This window comes from Glycine soja, chromosome 18 (genome assembly GCF_004193775.1).
Source record: "Glycine soja cultivar W05 chromosome 18, ASM419377v2, whole genome shotgun sequence".
NCBI classification, from domain to species: domain Eukaryota; kingdom Viridiplantae; phylum Streptophyta; class Magnoliopsida; order Fabales; family Fabaceae; genus Glycine; species Glycine soja.
Window position 1 is genome coordinate 15,017,519 of NC_041019.1, and position 18,009 is coordinate 15,035,527.

At 34.5% G+C, this 18,009-nt stretch overlaps 1 protein-coding gene across 3 annotated transcripts; it reads right to left on the reverse strand.

The window, feature by feature from the left end:
- Positions 1–13,241: 13,241 nt before the first annotated feature.
- Positions 13,242–17,940, reverse strand: LOC114396335 (protein HGH1 homolog). Of its 3 annotated transcripts, none has more exons than XR_003663283.1 (10): positions 17,787–17,858; positions 17,390–17,512; positions 17,120–17,317; positions 16,460–16,538; positions 15,939–16,084; positions 15,330–15,443; positions 14,822–14,953; positions 13,822–13,935; positions 13,602–13,717; positions 13,242–13,408 (listed from the first exon to the last, which is right to left on the reverse strand). XR_003663283.1 is itself a non-coding variant. In XM_028358248.1 (9 exons), the coding sequence occupies exons 1-9, from the start codon at positions 17,838–17,840 to the stop codon at positions 13,667–13,669; spliced, it is 1,011 nt and encodes a 336-aa protein (XP_028214049.1). In that variant the 5' UTR covers positions 17,841–17,940; the 3' UTR covers positions 13,306–13,666. The 3 variants fall into 3 exon arrangements, 1 of the variants encoding a protein (XP_028214049.1); XR_003663282.1 differs by having other exon boundaries at positions 13,242–13,494; XM_028358248.1 differs by having other exon boundaries at positions 13,306–13,717; positions 17,787–17,940.
- Positions 17,941–18,009: the final 69 nt, after the last annotated feature.

Below are 18,009 nucleotides of genomic sequence, written 5' to 3' on the forward strand. Positions count from 1 at the left end.
GTGGATTCAACACTTGGACTTCCGTTTTAATTTTACTACTTGGGATGAATTGGTGCACTTGTCAATCCATCAATAGCCCAAGTACAAGCGTTACACACCCCTAACGGCCAATCGCACCACAATTTTGGAGGAAGCTTTCAACCTAGAGGTACCCATCCGGCTACCCCAGACGAAACCTCCCAAGTTGGGGTCAGACGCAACAAAATACTGCAAATATCACTCCGATATTGGTTATAACACTGAAGACTGTTAGGCCTTAAAGGACAAGATAGAAGAACTTACACAAGCTGGGTAACTAGTCTAGTTTGTTAAGAGACCAGACAATCACCAAGCAGAAGCATGACCCGGAGGTCATCAAGAGAAGCAAAATAGGAACCAGGAAGCAGACGAAAGAAGAGCGGAAGACGAAGGCAGACAAAGACACCAACAACAACAGCGTGAGCGACAACCTCCACAAGAATAAGAACCCGCCCAAAAAATTAGAGGTATAATCAAGATCATTGTGGGAAGATTTTCCTATGGAGGACAATCCAACCAATCCCGAAAATGTTATCTATGCGCCATCCAGAACATCGACATTAATTTTGCCATCACACCCCTACAACGAAGTCTCCCTCCTATCACCGTTACGGACAAGGACTTCAAGGGCATCAACCTCGTCAAACAAGATGACCCTGTGGTTGTCTCCATCATCATTGCAAATTTCATGGTGTCCAGGGTCCTCAATGACTAAGGCAGTTTCGTTGATATCCTATATTGGAAAACCTTTAGAGACTCGAGGTCTCATCCGACACTGTCCACCCTCACACTGGTCCACTCCTCAGCTTTACAGGCAAGAAAGTCGAGACCAGAGACTACATGGACTTGATGACCACTTTCGCTTAGGGCAATCTCTCCAGGAGCTTCACCATCAGATATCTACTAGTTAACACAGACACATCATACTTTGCCTTAATCAGTAGAAAGACACTTAACGAACTTGGAGTCATAGTCTCCACGCCCCATTTGACAATGAAATTCCCTACACTAGCAAGGGAGATTGTAACCTTCAAGGTTGACCAAAAGCAAGCATGAAATGCTATGTAGAAAGCCTGATGGTAGCATCGTATCCTCCTATCCGGGAGCTTGCCATGCCTCACCACACAGCAGCTGAAACCACTAAAGTCGTGATCATGGATGAAGGTCCTGTAAATCATGAAGATTTTGATGATGTCAAGAAGAATTAAGAATTTGCTTGAGAAAGGGGGAGAATGTAAATCATGCAAGCTTTGATGGTGTTGAGAAGAAATCACATGTTTGTCATCATCAAAAAGGGGGAGAATGTGAATGTATGTATACATGATTTTGATGATGTCAAAAGAAGAATCAAACAAGGCTCATTTTGCTTCAAGATTAATACAAGATTGTTTCAACAAACAAAGCCTTGATTCAAGATTTCTTCAAGATCAAGCCTTGCCTCACAATGAAAGGTTTCAAGTCATTCAAGGCACATGTAATCGATTACCAATACATGTAATCGATTACCAATGGTTTGAAAGTGTGTAATCGATTACAAATCATATGTAATCGATTACCAGAAACTCTGAACGTTGGGAATTCAAATTTTAAATGAAGGGTCGCAACTGTTCAAGAAAAACAATTGTGTAATCGATTACACTAATTCTGTAATCGATTACCAGAGAGGATTTTCAAGGAATATCGCCAACAGTCACATTTTTTCATTAGATTTGTGAATGGTCATCAAAGGCCTATAAATAGGTGACTTGGGCACGAATTTTATGCAGAGAGTTTTGCTTGGCAAAAATGTCTTATCCTCTCAAAAGACAATGAGAGAGATTCCAAAAGAACTTCATTGTCAAATGCTCTCTCAAAAGAAATCCTTGGCCAAACATTTGCAAAATCTATAAGGATTCTTACATGGTCTTCATTGTAATATTCTTCTCTTGAAGAGAGAATTCTTCTTCCATTCTTCTTATTCAATGAGATTGGTTAAGAGACTGTGAGTCTCTTGTTGTAAAGGATTCCTGAACACAAGGGATGGGTTGTCCCTGTGTGGTTCAGACTTTGTAATGGATTTTACAAAGATAGTGGAAATCTCAAGTGGGTTGCTTGAGTACTGGATGTAGGCACGGGAAGTGGCCGAACCAGTATAAAACCGTGTTTGCATTCTCTCTTCCCTTATCTTATTTATTTTGTTGCAATCAATTGTGTCTTGCATGTTTATAGAACATTATTAAATTGATTGTTGTTGCTTCTTCTGCATTCTAAGCCTATCCCTCTTAAGATTATTGAGGTATCAAGGTCCAACAAGTCCCAGATCTGAGCCTTGACCATCTACCAAGCCAGTCTGGGCAGTGAATTTGACATAGATTCGCGAGACGACACCTTTGACATAGACCCGAAACCAATTGAAGAGCTTGTCCAGTTGCAACTCGGATCTAAACCTGAGTAGTGCACGCGATTTAGTAGGGACCTCACCAGTCCCGAGCACTGACACATCACCGACGTGCTACGTAGAAATATGAATTTATTTTCCTGGAAGCCATCTAACATGCCGAGAATCCACCCCGGCACAATCTGCCACAAACTTGCTATCTGCCCCTAGGCTAAACCAATATCACAGAAGAAAAGAAAGATGGAAGAAGAACGACATAAAGCCGTCAAAGAAGAAGTCGACAAACTCCTCAAGGCAAACTTCATAAGAAAATTCAGGTTTTCTACCTGGCTCGCCAATGTCAGGGTCAAAAAGGCCAACGACAAATGACGAATGTGCACCGAATACACTGATCTGAACAGGACATGCCCTAAAGACGCATACCCTCTGCCCAGCATCGATAGGCTAGTTGATGGAACGTTCGAGTTCCAGTGCTAAGCTTCCTGGATGCATACTTCGGATATAACTAGATCATAATGCATATGCCAGACAAGGAGAATACGACACTGAAGATGCCAACTTTTGCTATAGGGTCGTGCCTTTCGACCTAAAAACGCAGGCGCGACATACCAACGACTGATGGACCGAGTCTTCAAACAACAGATCGGATCAAATGTCGAGGTACATATGGACGACATGGTCGTCCAGTCTCAAAGAATACCCCAACATGTGGCAGACCTGACAGAAGTCTTCGGGGAACTCCGCAAATACGACATGTGCCTTAACCCTGAAAAATGTACTTTTGGGGTAGGCAGAGGAAAGATTCTTGGCTTCATGATCACTCACTAGGGAATGGAAGCCAACCTCAACAAATGCACTGCCATACTGGAGATGCTCAGCCTAACTAGCATCCATGTAAGCAAGAGCACAATGCTTGCATTGCACACAAGCCTCGTCTAACCCAAGCTATGTACTTGGTAATCCTTATAGATTCACAAAATCCAAGACTCGTCCTTGGTAAGCCTCAACACGGCTTTGATGGCTTGACAAAACCCAAGGAAAACACGTCCTCGATCCAAGGCTCGACAAACCCAAGGTTCGCCCTTGATGAGCCCTTTCTGTTACTAAGACTTATCTCCACGAGAACTTAAGGTACCCAAGCTCTACCCTTGACAATCTTTCTTATTCCTAACATTTATCTATGCAGGAATACAGGTCTATCAAAAACCCAAGGTCTGCCCGTGGTACACATTCTTGCAAAACCCATGGTCCACCCTTGGTACATACTTCTACAAAACCCAAGGTACCCCCTTGGTCCGCTCACATGCTACAACTTCGACAACCACTGTCAAGGGTCTAAGTCTTTGAACAACTGTCACCCAACTATTTGGCAAGACCTTCAATCAGGTGTAGCCCACACTTAATCCTTATAACCATCAGAGGAGTACTTTCGCATGTCAAGATGACCTACCACTAGATTGCATGATAAGACCTTCAATCAGGTGCAACTCACATTTACTTCTCATAACCATCAGAGGAGGAACTCAGCAGGCCAAGTGACCTACCCCCTGACTGGTTGGCAAGACCTTCAACCAGGGACAAGTCAAACATAACTCCTTACAACCATCATGGAAGAAGCTCCATAGAATAGAAGGAATCCCCACTAGATGGGTGACGAGACCTTTAACCATGTTGAAATCAAACCTGAGATGATTTCACGTCATCTACTTTTTACAAGACCACCATGGTCCTACTTCTACATCAACAAGGTCTTGCTTCCTATGCTGTCAAATAGTCTACATCACGATAGCCTATTCATACGATCACAAGTACAGAGCGTTGCAAAGACAAAAACAACATACATACAATACATAAATAGTTTAAATAATTGTACAGTTACAGGGCCTATACGACCAAATTCTAACAAAGAAGAAAAAAGATAAAGACAAAGGCAGCCTAGACATAGGCATCATTGCTTTGCTTCGTAGCACCCTGTCTTTCATTTCCAACCTCCTCCTCCACAGCAATGTCTTCATCATCAAGTAGGACACCATCCTTCACATCCTTGAAGGGATCGAAGAGACCAAAGTCAAGGTCCTTGGCAAAAAATGGCTTGTTTGACGACCTTTTAAAACCATTTCTCATGCTGCTCCACGACATTCTTCTAGTATAGAAGTAACTCTTCCTCAAGCTCCTTGTTGGCCTCCTTCTCTTTGGCAACTCGTAGCTCGAACTCCTCAAGCCTGGAACCGGCTCCTTAAGACGAGCCTCTAAATCAGCAACTGCCTTGGCAAGCTCGTCCCTATCAGCCGCCACGCTCTACACTTTGCCACCCAAGTCCTTCTTTTCCACCTGCAAGTCCTTGTAGTGTTTAAACAATTCATCACCATCCAACTAGGTGCGCAAAAACTTGGCCAATACACCACCAACTTTGAAAGACAATTGGTGATTTGACCTTACGGCCTCAACAAAAGCAATGCGGACATTGCCCACTTTAGGGTGCTCCACTCGCCAAAGAGTATGAGTAATAGCCCTCCATTTGGCGACCTCTGCCTCCAAGGACACCATAATTTGCATAGCCTCTTGGTACCGTAGTCCATTTTCCTCCAAAATGGCCAAACTCCTTTGGAGAAAGACTTTGGCAGAGTCAGTAGCATTCATCACCCTTGCTGACCTAATAAGGCTCTTGTCGAAAGTTGACACAAAGCTAACCGAGGTCTTCTGCTTTGACTTATAAGTTGCACCCCACAGTGAGTCAGCATCACTAAAGGTGTACAACTGATCAAGGGAGACGTGAGGACTAATAAGATGATGCCACCACTTCCAAGACAACAAAGGGAAAAGCCACCTGAGCCGATGAGGAAATAGGCAGCACCGTAGGAGCACTAGTGGATGATGGTGCCCTAGCAGAGTCAGCTTGAGTGGCTGGCATAGTAACTTCAGCAACAGTAGGGGTAACCTCCTGAACAACAACAATAGGAGGAGGTGAAGGAGCAGAAGTAGTCACAGAAGCAATAGAAGCCTCGGTGGGCGGTGGATTTAGAGGCACATCTTGCACAGTCGAAAGGCGACCAACACTAGGCATCAACCCTGCAGCTTGCCTTAGGGCACGAAGGCTCATAGGGGCCTTTGACTTCTTGCGGCCAGACGACCCAACACCATCACGCCTATTCCTCTTTGCCAGAACAGAGGAACGAGCTCTAGGGGTGACCTTAGCAACAACAGCAAAAGGGTCAACTTCACCAGCAGGTTGACCACCTTCTCTAATGGCCTCTAGGCAAAGTCACCTATAATACCTGCAAAACAAGCATCAACAATACAAATATGTGTTAGTCATTGGCCAACACCGACCTCAGACACAAACGAGAGCAAGGTTAGGCACTTTACCATCCAAGGCAGTGAGGGGATCGCTTGCCGAAGGAAGAGACAGAATGGCCTACGTGTCTAGCAAGGCCAATAGCTGCTCCAAAATTTCTTTATCGACCCTCTCCATAAGGATTAGTAGATCCCCGCCATATGACTTGAACCTAGTAGGGTTGTAGACAAAGGATCAAGCTGAATGTTTTGATGATGCCAAAGGATTACATGAATCATATGCTTCTCAAAGATTTACTCAAGACAAAGAAATTAGAGATATTCAAGATGGATAATCAAGACAGTCTATAGAGTCTTAGAAAGGATATTAAATAGGAAGGGAATTCCAATTGAAATCGCAAAAGGTTTGGCCAAGAATTTTAAGTTAAAAAAAGTCTTTATCAACAAATTTACTCTCTGGTAATCGATTACCAGAGGATGTAATCGATTACCAGTGGCCAAAACTGATTTACAACAGCTATTAAAATTTGAATTCAAAATTTGCACTGTGTAATCGATTACACATATATGGTAATCGATTACCAGCAGTTTCTGAACGTTTTAATTCAAATTTTAAAGAGTGTAATCGATTACACACTTATTGTAATCGATTATCAGAGGAGTTTTTCAGAAAACATTCTCAATAGTCACATCTTTTTATGTGGTTATTGAATGGCTATCATAGGCCTATATATGTGTGACTTGAGACACGATTTTGAAAGAGTTTTTCATAACAACAAGTGTTTATCCTCTCAGAGAGCAAATTCATTTTATCCTCTTAAGAATTCCTTGGCCAATTCAATTGCAATTCATTAAGGAATTATTTGAGCGCTCAATCTGTAAAATCTATCTCTTTCTAGAGAGATTCATTCTTCTTCTTCTACTCATTCTCTAAGGGATTAAGAGACTGTGGGTCTCTTGTTGTAAAGGAATTCTAAACACAAAGGAAGGATTGTCCTTGTGTGTTTAGAACTTGTAAAAGGAATTTACAAGATAGTGGAACTCTCAAGCGGGTTGCTTGGGGACTGGACGTAGGCACAAGGGTGTGGCCGAACCAGTATAAATCTGAGTTTGCACTTTCTCTTCCCTTAATCTCCTTTGTTTATTATTGCTTTACATTTATATTCAAACTGTTTTATTTGAATTAATATTTAAGAAGTTCATTGTTAAGGGAATCTATAACTTGAAAAGAAAGTGAAATAAATTTTTAATTGGGGAAGTAGTTTGGAATATCTTAATTCAACCCCCCCCCCTTCTTAAGATATCTGAGGCCACTTGTCTAACAAGGGTTAGACTGCCAGTACAATGAGAAGCAAGGCTCCTCGTCCTTGTTGAACATTAGTGGCATACCATTAAGGAGCTAGGACCTTAAAGAAATAATCCTTAAAACGGTGAAAGATGTTTGAATCAAACTTAAACAACTTCCTGGACACGCTATTCTAGGAGACCCATCCAATTTTTCCACTGAGTTTCATTCGGAAGAAAAACAAGAAGACCGGCACACTAAGCAGGATATTGAAGAAAGAGCACAAAATTTCAAAGGCCAACACCATCGCCCAACTATTTCAAAGGCCAGCACCATCGCCCTAATATCTCCATAGTTGCTACCTCTCCTCACACCCCTGGAAGCTGCAGGGGGGAAGATCATAGTAACCGAGACAGGCTCCCTGGTAGAAGTGGAAGGCCACACCCTTCTGCAAGGGCGAGAAGTGTCCCCACCAGCACAACGCGAGGCCCTCACCCTCTCTGAAAAGGAGGACTCGTTGTTAGAGGCACCTTGACGGATATCCTTATATGAGGAAACGCCTATCAAGATGACCTCCCAATTCATTATGGGTTGCTCAATCGAGCCTCTAGAGTACCTGTCATTCATTCCGATGGCAGAATTAGACAAAAATGAAGACATAATGGAAGAAGAAAGTACCTTGAGAAATCAAATGAAGAAGAAAGGGAAACCGAAAGCCAGAAAGCAAGGAAGCAAGAAGGCAATGAACAAGGACTCAAAATCAAACATCCACTCCATTTAAAGAAGAGACAGATTCTTCGGTAACTAGCGAGAGCTGAAGTGGCTCCCTAAAATTTTGCATGTCAAAGACACGTGTTCACCCTACATGGCACTCAAAGACACGTGTCCACCCTCCACGTCACCCTTGCAACAAAAGCGTGGACGTCCAACTCTTAGCAGTCAGGCTCCCCAACAACCAGGTTATCTCTAACCTACTAATATTCAAATGTATTTGAATATCTTATCTATTGGCAGGTAATTAATTATCTATAAGGCCGTACATTATCTACAAAGGTACGATTATCTTCTACCTTTTATCTATAAGCAAATGTTTATCTCTAACATTATCTGGAAGCTCCCAGCTATTATCCACAAGCTGAGAATTATCTGCAAAGGCTATAACAACCCCTACAAACAAGGACTAATAGTCACGATCAACTACTATAAATACAGATTCCATCGAACCCTCTATGCACCCCGATCTCTCTCACTCGCTCACCCTTCGAGCTTTAGCATATTTGCTATCATACACATATACTTGTTTATTTCTCCTCACTCATATTCTTACTTGAGCGTCAAAGTCATTTGTTTTGCATGTCTCCCCTCCTGTCAAAGGCACCCTTCAAAGCCGATGTGGAAGGTCTGGGACCCCACATTCGCCACATCAACCCTGACATGTCCAAGTTCTGGATTTTGGTAAGAACAATAAATTCATATAAACATATTGACAAATTTAAAAATATTTAAAATATTATTTGATATCTTTTTTTTCAAATTTGAAGTAAAATTACTTCAGAAATTCCTATGGATTTGATATTCACAAAAAGATTGCCATAATTCTAAAAATAATTACCTCCAGATTTAAAATATGCATGCAAATTTTGAATTCACAGTTTCTGGCGAAACTTTTGTGAAATGTTTTTTTTCCAAAGAAAAACTCATTATCAAAATCTATAGGAAAATTTGTAAGATTGATCATTCTTGGCTTTATTAGATTCTAGGCTTAATTAAGTTTTTCATATTTGGAATATAGGTCATTTTTAGATTTCTACCTAACATTCATTTTTTTTCAACCAAGTACCTGAAAAAAATTTCAATTTCATTTTACTATCTAGCGGTAGTCGTCTTCTATTAAGTGATGACGTGACAAACGAAGTGCTACATCACCACACCTTGTTACAGATACCTTATTGTCATGTCATTACCTTTAATGATGTGTCAATGATTGGATGTGATGGTATAACACTCCATTTGTCATGCTATTACTTAACGGAAGACGACTAACAACAGACAATAAAATGAAACTAAATTTTTTTTCTAATAGGTATTTGACAAAAAATGAATTGTTAGGTAGTAATCTGAAACGACTTATTTTTTAGGCATGAAAAACTTATTTAAACCATATATAATTGGTGTTTTGCGATCTATGATCAATGTACACATGTAGCATGTTATCCTTCACTCTTCCTTCACTATTCTTTGGACCTAAAATATATGCCTCACCATTTGATCTTGTTGGTTCTTTTTTAACTTTGTTCAGATATTAAATGTGCATATCTTAACTCTTTAATTTTACCTTTAATACTATTTTATTAATCTAGTTCAGTTGATTAAATATGATAAATTGATAAGTGAGTTATTGTAAATTTCAAATAGTATTTTTTTTTTATTTTTACCAATAAAAGATATCTTATTAATTTAATATATTCCTTATTTTGAATGAGAAATTATCTTAAAAAAATAAATAGGATAGAGTTTTTTAAGTCTATATAAAAGTAAATTACATATATGTTCATCAAGTTATTTTAATTAAATTTTAATTTTTTTATAAGTTTACAAATATTTGATCAAATAAAAGTGTTTGAGAAATAATTTTTTCTTATTGACTTATTAGATTTGCTTTTAAACATACCTTAAATTTACGATTATCATTTTATTTTTATTTTCAATGAAATAATAAAATTTATGATTTATCATTTTATTTGAAATTACATTATTTCTTTTGATAAAACCCCTCCTTATCATCTGTTAACTAAAATATTGTTTTTCGGATTGTCTTAATTAAGTTTTTTTTATACTTGAAAAATAGACCATTTTCATATTATTACCTAAAAATTCATTTTTTTTCACATAACTACTTGAAAAAAAGTTATGTTTAAACTTATTACCTGTGATTAGTCTCATTCCATTAAGTGATAATGTCGTCATGCTGAATCATTGACACTTCATTGCCTTATCATTGAAGGTGATGACATGATAATAAGGTGTCCATGACAATGCGTGATGACATGACACTCCGTCTATCACGTCATCATTTAACGAAAGATGACTGACACCAGATAATAAAATGAAATTGATTTTTTTTTCAGATACTTGATTGAAAAAAATCTATTAGATAGTAATATAAAGACTACCTATATTTCAAATATAAAAAACTTAATTAAGCCTAAATTTTATATATTCGGGATAGTTACACTAGTGCACAAATAGCAATAAGCATCGGCACTGCAATGATTTAAACTCAATTCATTCAAATGGATTTTTAGATTTTATAGTTTCTAATAAAACATCACACATTTTTTAAAGTAGGTATATCTCATTCCTTGATATTTATAATAATTTGAGAAGTTTGCAAATATAGTTCTTGTACTAGTGCATGGACCTACATTTTCTTAGAGCGAGAGCTCACAAAGAAACCTGTTTTCTACATATTTTTATGCAAAATCTTTTAAAAAAAATCACATATTGGTCATATTTTATAATGATTTCTAAACCTATTTTTTTTCTTATTAACAACGGGCTCAATCTTTAGTATACTATTAAATAATCAATAATATATAACCATATTTTTTCATCTTATTTTGAATAATTTTTCCATTTGTTTATCTATTGTTCTAGAACAAAATTTTATTTTTATTTATATCTTATTTTAAAAGTTTGATATAACATAAATATTTTTATAATTATAAATCTTTCTTTATACTTTTCAAGAAGAGAATGAAATGTCGATGTATTAAATAAAAGAGGTAAAAGAAAAACATATTCAAATACGGGCTATATTTCTTTTATAAGAAATATAGAAATGTAATAAATATTTTATTTTTATTAGTTCTATTTTTCTTGAGCGTTGATTTTTTATAATTGAAAAAAATATTTGTGATTTTAAAAGCTAACCCAATGGAGTATTAATTATTATTTTGTCAATTTTAGCTTCCCTTACACAATTAGTAAGAGATTAAAGAATAAATAATAATAAATGACAAAAAATAATTAATAAAATATACTCAAAAGCATATATTTTAATAAAAATAAAAAAGTTATTTATATTTTTAATTCTTCTAATATATTATTTATCTTTCTCACTCTTTTAAAAACTAGATCATATTGGTCGGTTCAATTGGAAATTGATTTGGTGACCAATCCAGTCACTCCAAAAAAATTGAAGCATTTTAGAATCTGTAAAGAACTCGTCCAAAATCAATGAAAAATCAGTGCAAAAAGCCGATTTGAATTGGTATTTTTTTTTATTTTTATTTTTTATTTTGTAAAATTTTTAATTTTTAATTTAATCTGCAATATTTTTAATGTAGATAAAAATACATGTTTAAAATATTTTGCATAAGTATAAAATATTTTTTAGCTATTATTAATTTTTATCTTATAAAATATATAATGTTTCATTTATGCTAATGTATAATTGGTTAGTTCCTCATTCTTTTATAATTTTTCTTATTTTATTACTTAAAACTTTTAATATTAAAAAATATAAAACTAATTCAACAACAGTTAAATTACAATAAATCATTAAACTTTAAACAAGTGTCTCCCCTGGTTTAGTTACCGATCTAATTTTATAAACAATGATTTTTCTCATTGATTGACTTTTTCTATCATTGACTCATGTATTACTCTTCATTCCTCACTCTTTAATATCATGATTAACAATGACAAAGAATGATTAATAAAAATATACCAAAAATCATATAATTTTAATAAAAAACATTATTTATAATTTTTTAAGAATTATTTACATTTTCAATTTTTATGCATAAAATAAAAATATTATTTACAATTTTTTTAAGAATTATTTATATTTTTTATATGTAGAATAAAAACATCATTTACAATTTTTAAGAATTATTTATATTTTTAATTTTTGTAAAAGGGAAGGGCTGAAATAAATAGAAATAACGTTATTTGATTTTCGAATATATCATTTATCTTTCTCATTGATTGACTTCTCTATCATTGACTTGCGTATTACTCTTTATTCCTGACTAAAATACTTATTTTATTTAATTAACTTTATAAATATTATTTTATATTTATCATTAGTTAACAATTATTAATTTTTTTAATTATAAAAATATATCAATTAAAATATAATATTTCATATTAAATATATTAATATGTAAATTTACATTTATTTATTTATATTATAAAATATTATTTTATTATAAATTAAATTATTATATATAAAAATTTGTTTGTATTTTTTATAATTTTAAAAAAATTACATAAACTAATATATAGATTATTTAAAAAATTATTTTATGTAATTTATTCAAATTATGTAAATTTTGAAATAATATTTTTAATAATTTAAAAATTAAAAATTTATTACTTTTTATAATTAAAATAAAAATTGTATTATTTGTATATAAAAATGAATTTACAATATTTTTGTAAATTACAGATAATAATTTACGTAATGTTTTTTATTTATATAATTGGTATTAAAAAACTTATTTACTAAATAATTTTTCATAGTTAAAATGAAAATATTAACATGTAAGTTTCCTAAAAAAAATTAAATATCAAAACTTTATCAATTTGTATAATTAAAATTAAAATAATTTACAAATTCAAATAAATTTACATAATTTAAATATTAATTGATGCAATTATATTGATTTATATAATTAATCTAAAAATAATCTTTATTTTAATATCAATTTACAAAATAATTTATATATTAATTTATGAAATTTAATTATATATTGATAAACTATTAAAATATTATATCAAAATACAAATATGTAAACTATTAAAAATAAAATAATATAAAATAAAATTTAAAAATTATATATTACATATTTTTTAAAATTTATAAATTTCATAATTAAAAAAATTAATAATTCTCGACTTATTATATATATAAAATAATAATTATAAAGTTAACTAAACAATATTGGTTTGTTACGAATAAAAGGTCAACTGAGTCACGTAAAGACATAAAGTGCAAATTCTATACAATATGAAAATAAAATATCTTAATTTAAAAATAAGAGGATGAAAATCGATGATTTATCTCTTTTTATCTGTCTTTTAAGATTTTATGAAGAAATAAAAAGATGCAATAACTTTTTTATCCTAATAAAATGATAATGAAATTTCCTATCTATCTACGAAATAACTTCATTACTTTATTCAAACATAATTTAAAAATGAATGAATTTCATTATTTATTCAAACAAAAGAATTAAAAAATTTCAATTAAAGCAATTAAAATTCTTAAATGTTAAATTATTTGAAATTCTCAAATACTACAACCAAATGCACACTAATGACATAGGTGCTAGGAATTATCGGTGGCGTTTACCAGCCAAATGAATGATTACTAATAATCCAAAGAAAACAGGCTACATAATATCTTCCAAAGTGAAATATTGTACCTGCAGTTTAGAGAATTCAAAATTCCAAATACAGAAACTGAAGAAGCAAACTGGAATTTTGCATCAAGAGAGCATCTTCACTCATTCTGCCATGTGTATAAATAATTTTGACTAACTACTCTGAGCCGCATAATTTACATATTTCTAAAATTGGTAATTCTAACCTCAAAATGGAAAATTGACTTGGAATTACCTTCATAATTATTAAAGTTGTTATGGAGAGATATTGAAGGGTCAACTGATGGTAATATAAAATAACTACTTTGTGGTCTGACTGGATGGTTCCTCCGCACTGCTGCTGTGAACCAACTGATCAAAACATGGATTCAATAATATGCAGATAATGAGCTATATATTTAAAAGATAAAGATTGGGAGGAGATTCATGAACACAATGATAAAACATGTGTTTACCAAGGATCCCAATTGTTCATATGCTTCCATCACCTTTGGATCTTCCTCATCTTCGTAACTGATTTGTACTATTCTAGGTCCATTTACAGACCAAAAGGCTCTTCGACCTGCCTCCTGCAAAACAATGAAAGCTCATAGCATAAATTTGATGCATCGAGAAGTAATATATCTCAGCATTGAAATACATGAAAACTTGTTTTAAAAAAGAAAGAAATACACGAAAACCAGACCAGTTGACAAGAAAGTCAAAACCATAAATTACTTGACAGGGTAGATAGCCTTATGAAAAAAAAAGGATTAACAAAATACAGCAATAAATTATTGCATTATAACATATTGACACAATTTACAGAAAGCATCTTAATGAAGTTGTATTAATCATTAATGAAACGAGGATTCATGAAAGTTCCAAAAGGAACATTAAGATCAGTTTATTATACAGTACAGTGGGAACATTTAAATTCCTTTTGGAACATGTAACATGCATGTTTCCTACGTTGGTTTTAAGAAAGTCGGAACTTGTTTTTCTTAGGCTGATGGATATTTTAGCTCTCTTTCTAGCAATATTCTCCAACTACACCAACATCCCTGAGCTGTCTTTCAAACTATTGTTTTTTTAGGGGAACTCAAGTTTTTTATGTTTTTGATTGGGAATAAAATTTTCTTGTAACAACCTAAGAGCTTAGTAAGCTTCAGCTTGAGGGGGAGTGTTGAGAATCTGAAAGATATTCTAAATGATATTGTAATAAATGTAGTTTGTAGGCATATAATCCCTGATTTACAGGAAACCAAATATCCTGTATTTATGTGTAATCAATGCTATAAGCCTATATAAACACGCATCCGTTGTGTACTCTAACACACAGTTTTCACTCTATCATCCCTCTTTCTCTCATTTTACACAAAACACATTTGTATCCAAGTCTAGTCTGATCTAATAAGTGACAGAAAGAGAAAGGCAAATAAAAAAATAATTAGGGAGCAAAACTTCCAAATTTACCTGCAATATGATCAAGTATATGGCTTCCAATGCCTGAATACGAATTTCTGGATCATTAACTAGTTCACGTTCAATCGAGAGTGCAGTCCCAAGTTCAAGTGGCATTTTCGATCTGTCTTGCTCACTGTAGATCTGCATAAAAATTAATTAATTGACACAAAACAAACTTCAGTACTCGAGATTACATTCTGAAGCTAAAAGGATGTTGTATCTGATTACTGTAAGTTCCAAGGACAATAAAATATATAAAATAATTTTAATGAATTGAGCTTATGATTGCCTTTCATAGTTGACCTCAAAAAAATATTAGGACAAACTCATATAGACATACACATCAAAGAAGTTACTCATGATGCAATGATGGACGTCAGGCAAAACTACTGAGGTTACTAATTGAAAATAGTTTAGCTTCATTTTGTCGAGTAGTTAAATAAATTGGGTGAGGTTGGAGGAAATCTGTTCCTCAATATGCAGAAGAATGCTTTGAGATCAGAAAAGGTAATGTAACCTTGTTGCCAGCTACAGGAAGAAGTAATGCGGGCCAGAGAAACTCTGATACCAAAAGCAAATTTTGTAGCTGATTCTCAGCTTCAAAACAACAGTTGCGAATAGTTCCAGAGACCTGCAAGCAATCAAATATTGCAACAATTTACAGATCAGTAAAGTTATATGCAATAAAAATTAACTAGTAAAGAGCAGCCCATGTTGGCTTAGCCTTTAGAAATAGTAACTGAAATTAATCACAAAAATCAACGTTAATGTTATCATAATTGCATAAACAAATCCATCAAGTGGAAATTCAACAAGAACCAAACAATACCGAGGATTAGTTATACTCAGTTTAAAGAATACTGTTTTAGGGCTAAAAAGTTTATTAATAATACCAAGTTCAAAACAGCATCAGTCCATATGTATGCTTAACTGAGTATCAGCCCATAAGAAAAGAGCTCTTGAGGATGCAACTAAGACATCCATTGACCACTTCTTTCAAAAGTAGTTTAAAAATCAGATTAAATTGAATATAAAGTACTTCTCAAAGGAATTAAAAATAAAACTATTCAAACATTACCCAAGGCTGGGAAACAGAAATCGTTATAGATGCATTTATTGCACGTACCCCTTTCTTTCTCAATGAACTGTTGGAATCAAACTGTCTGATTATCTGCTTTAAGAGACCCCGTTTTGGGTCAAGTAGAAGCTCCCTCCCTTTCCGCTGTTTTGAGATGTTAACAAGTATTGAACCAACATGTTCAAAAGCATCATCTGTTAAAAAAACACTTTCACTGAATCAGCATTGGGAGAGAATTATCAACCATCTGAAAGGTGCAGAAAATTTTCAAAATAAAATGATCAAGCTTTGAACAGCCAAGTTTTGTCTCCCTATATTTATTATATAGTTATATAAAAAAGAAACCTTATCTTTGAATCTGAACTCTCCAATACAGGTGCTTCAGCCCATAGAGAAAACTGTTCAGAATTCAATTACATGTCACAAGATCCACTTGGCTAAAGACAATTATCTACAGACACACGAGGCATGGAAAACTTCTAGTGGTACAGAAAACATGCACACACAGATGTAAAGAGTGCTTCTACAAAATTAAGCATAATTATAATACTAAGTTGAGAAGAACTCACCATTATTCTCATGGGTGGTTCTACAAAATGATCTCACAAGCTTAATAACATATAATCCAAGCACCTTCTCATCTTCAGTCTGGCAATCACAATAAAATAGCCCATTAACACACTTTATAAAGATTAAGGTCCTGTTTTGATAAATTTCTCAAAAAAAAAAAAACAAGAAGGTAAAATGAACTGAACTCTCATAAGTTAAAATCAATCTATACACTTCAGTCTTTAGAGAAGTTAGATGAGAAAACTTCTATAAAAGTTAAAAAGCATAGATTGATTTTAACTTTACAGGAGAAGTTTAATTCACTTTTTCTTTTCTTAATCTCTCCTTACGAAGTAATTTATTCAAACAAGACCTACGACACCTTCTGGAAGACTTCAAGCGCTCTTAGTGTCTATTTGGATAAACTTCTCCATAAGTACTTCCAGGAGAAGAAAATAAGAAAAAATAAAAAAAAGTTTCTCCACAAGCTAAAATCAACTTATGCATAAAGTAGTTCAATACTATCAACTAATCATAAATCATCATTGTAATTACTTTTTTATATTTAAAGTCGAACAAACTTATCATCCCTAGTGTTTGTCATTGGATGACAGTGTAAAGGTAAGTTGTCACTTTATATGTATATATATATATATATGGATGAATAAAAGCACACGCACCTGAAGCAAGGAAGCAGCACCAGCCTCGAGTTGAGTGAGGTTGACCAAAAGCATGACAAGCAAGCGAGCAATGCCGCAGTCGGGCTTGTACAGAACATCCATCGCCGTTTTGACCAGTCCCATTCGAACCATCACCTCCGCGAGGCTCGAGTTCTGCGACAGGTTCACCAGCGCCTCCGCAGCAGCCTCCGAAACCTCCTGAAAAAACGACACGCCGTCTCAGCATAAGTAGAAGCGGTAGTAGTATCGAACCAATAGTATGCGTCTTACCTTGGGTAACGTTAAGAGGCGAGACAAGGCGGGTAAGAGGGCGTTTGAGTAATTGGCGAGGGACTGCAAGCCCTCGACGGAGCCGGTTAAGCCGCGAACTATGTCAACGGCGGCTTTTCTGATCTGAAACGAGAAACGTCACGTGTGAACAATAATGGGCATAATAAAAAAATTTCTCCAAAAATTTTCGTCTAGACAACATAATGCTGTTCAAGTTGATCTTGTTCGAGCTAGATAGGATGACTATCCGAGTATTTAACGCAGCTTTGTACCAAGACTCAAACTCGAGTGCTCTGATTAAACTAGAAGAACTTTACACCAATTGATCTACATGCTCGGTGGTAAGAGTTTATGAAAATACAATAAAAGAAAGTGAAAGCGAACAAGAGTTTATTACCTGTGGCGATGGGGAAGAAAGAAAGGAGACGAGTTCTTCCATCTCCGTCGCCATTCTTCGCTTGTTGCCCACTCTGCTCTGCTCTGCTCGCCTCTGTGGCCGCCGCCGGCTGTTACCACAAATAAGTCATTGCTAGTTGCGTTTTGATATACTTCTGTACGACACCGTTTGCACTTTTTTTTTTTGCTGTAATTATTCTTTGATTAATTAGTTATTATTTAAT

Coding starts and splice junctions, on each gene's coding strand:
- LOC114396335 (XM_028358248.1), bottom strand. CDS start 17,840: ATGGCGACGGAGATGGAAGAACTCGTCTCCTTTCTTTCTTCCCCATCG. Junction 17,513..17,786: donor TTTCTTCCCCATCGCCACAG/GTAATAAACTCT, acceptor TTCTCGTTTCAG/ATCAGAAAAGCCGCCGTTGA. Junction 16,539..17,119: donor GTGCTGCTTCCTTGCTTCAG/GTGCGTGTGCTT, acceptor TGTGATTGCCAG/ACTGAAGATGAGAAGGTGCT.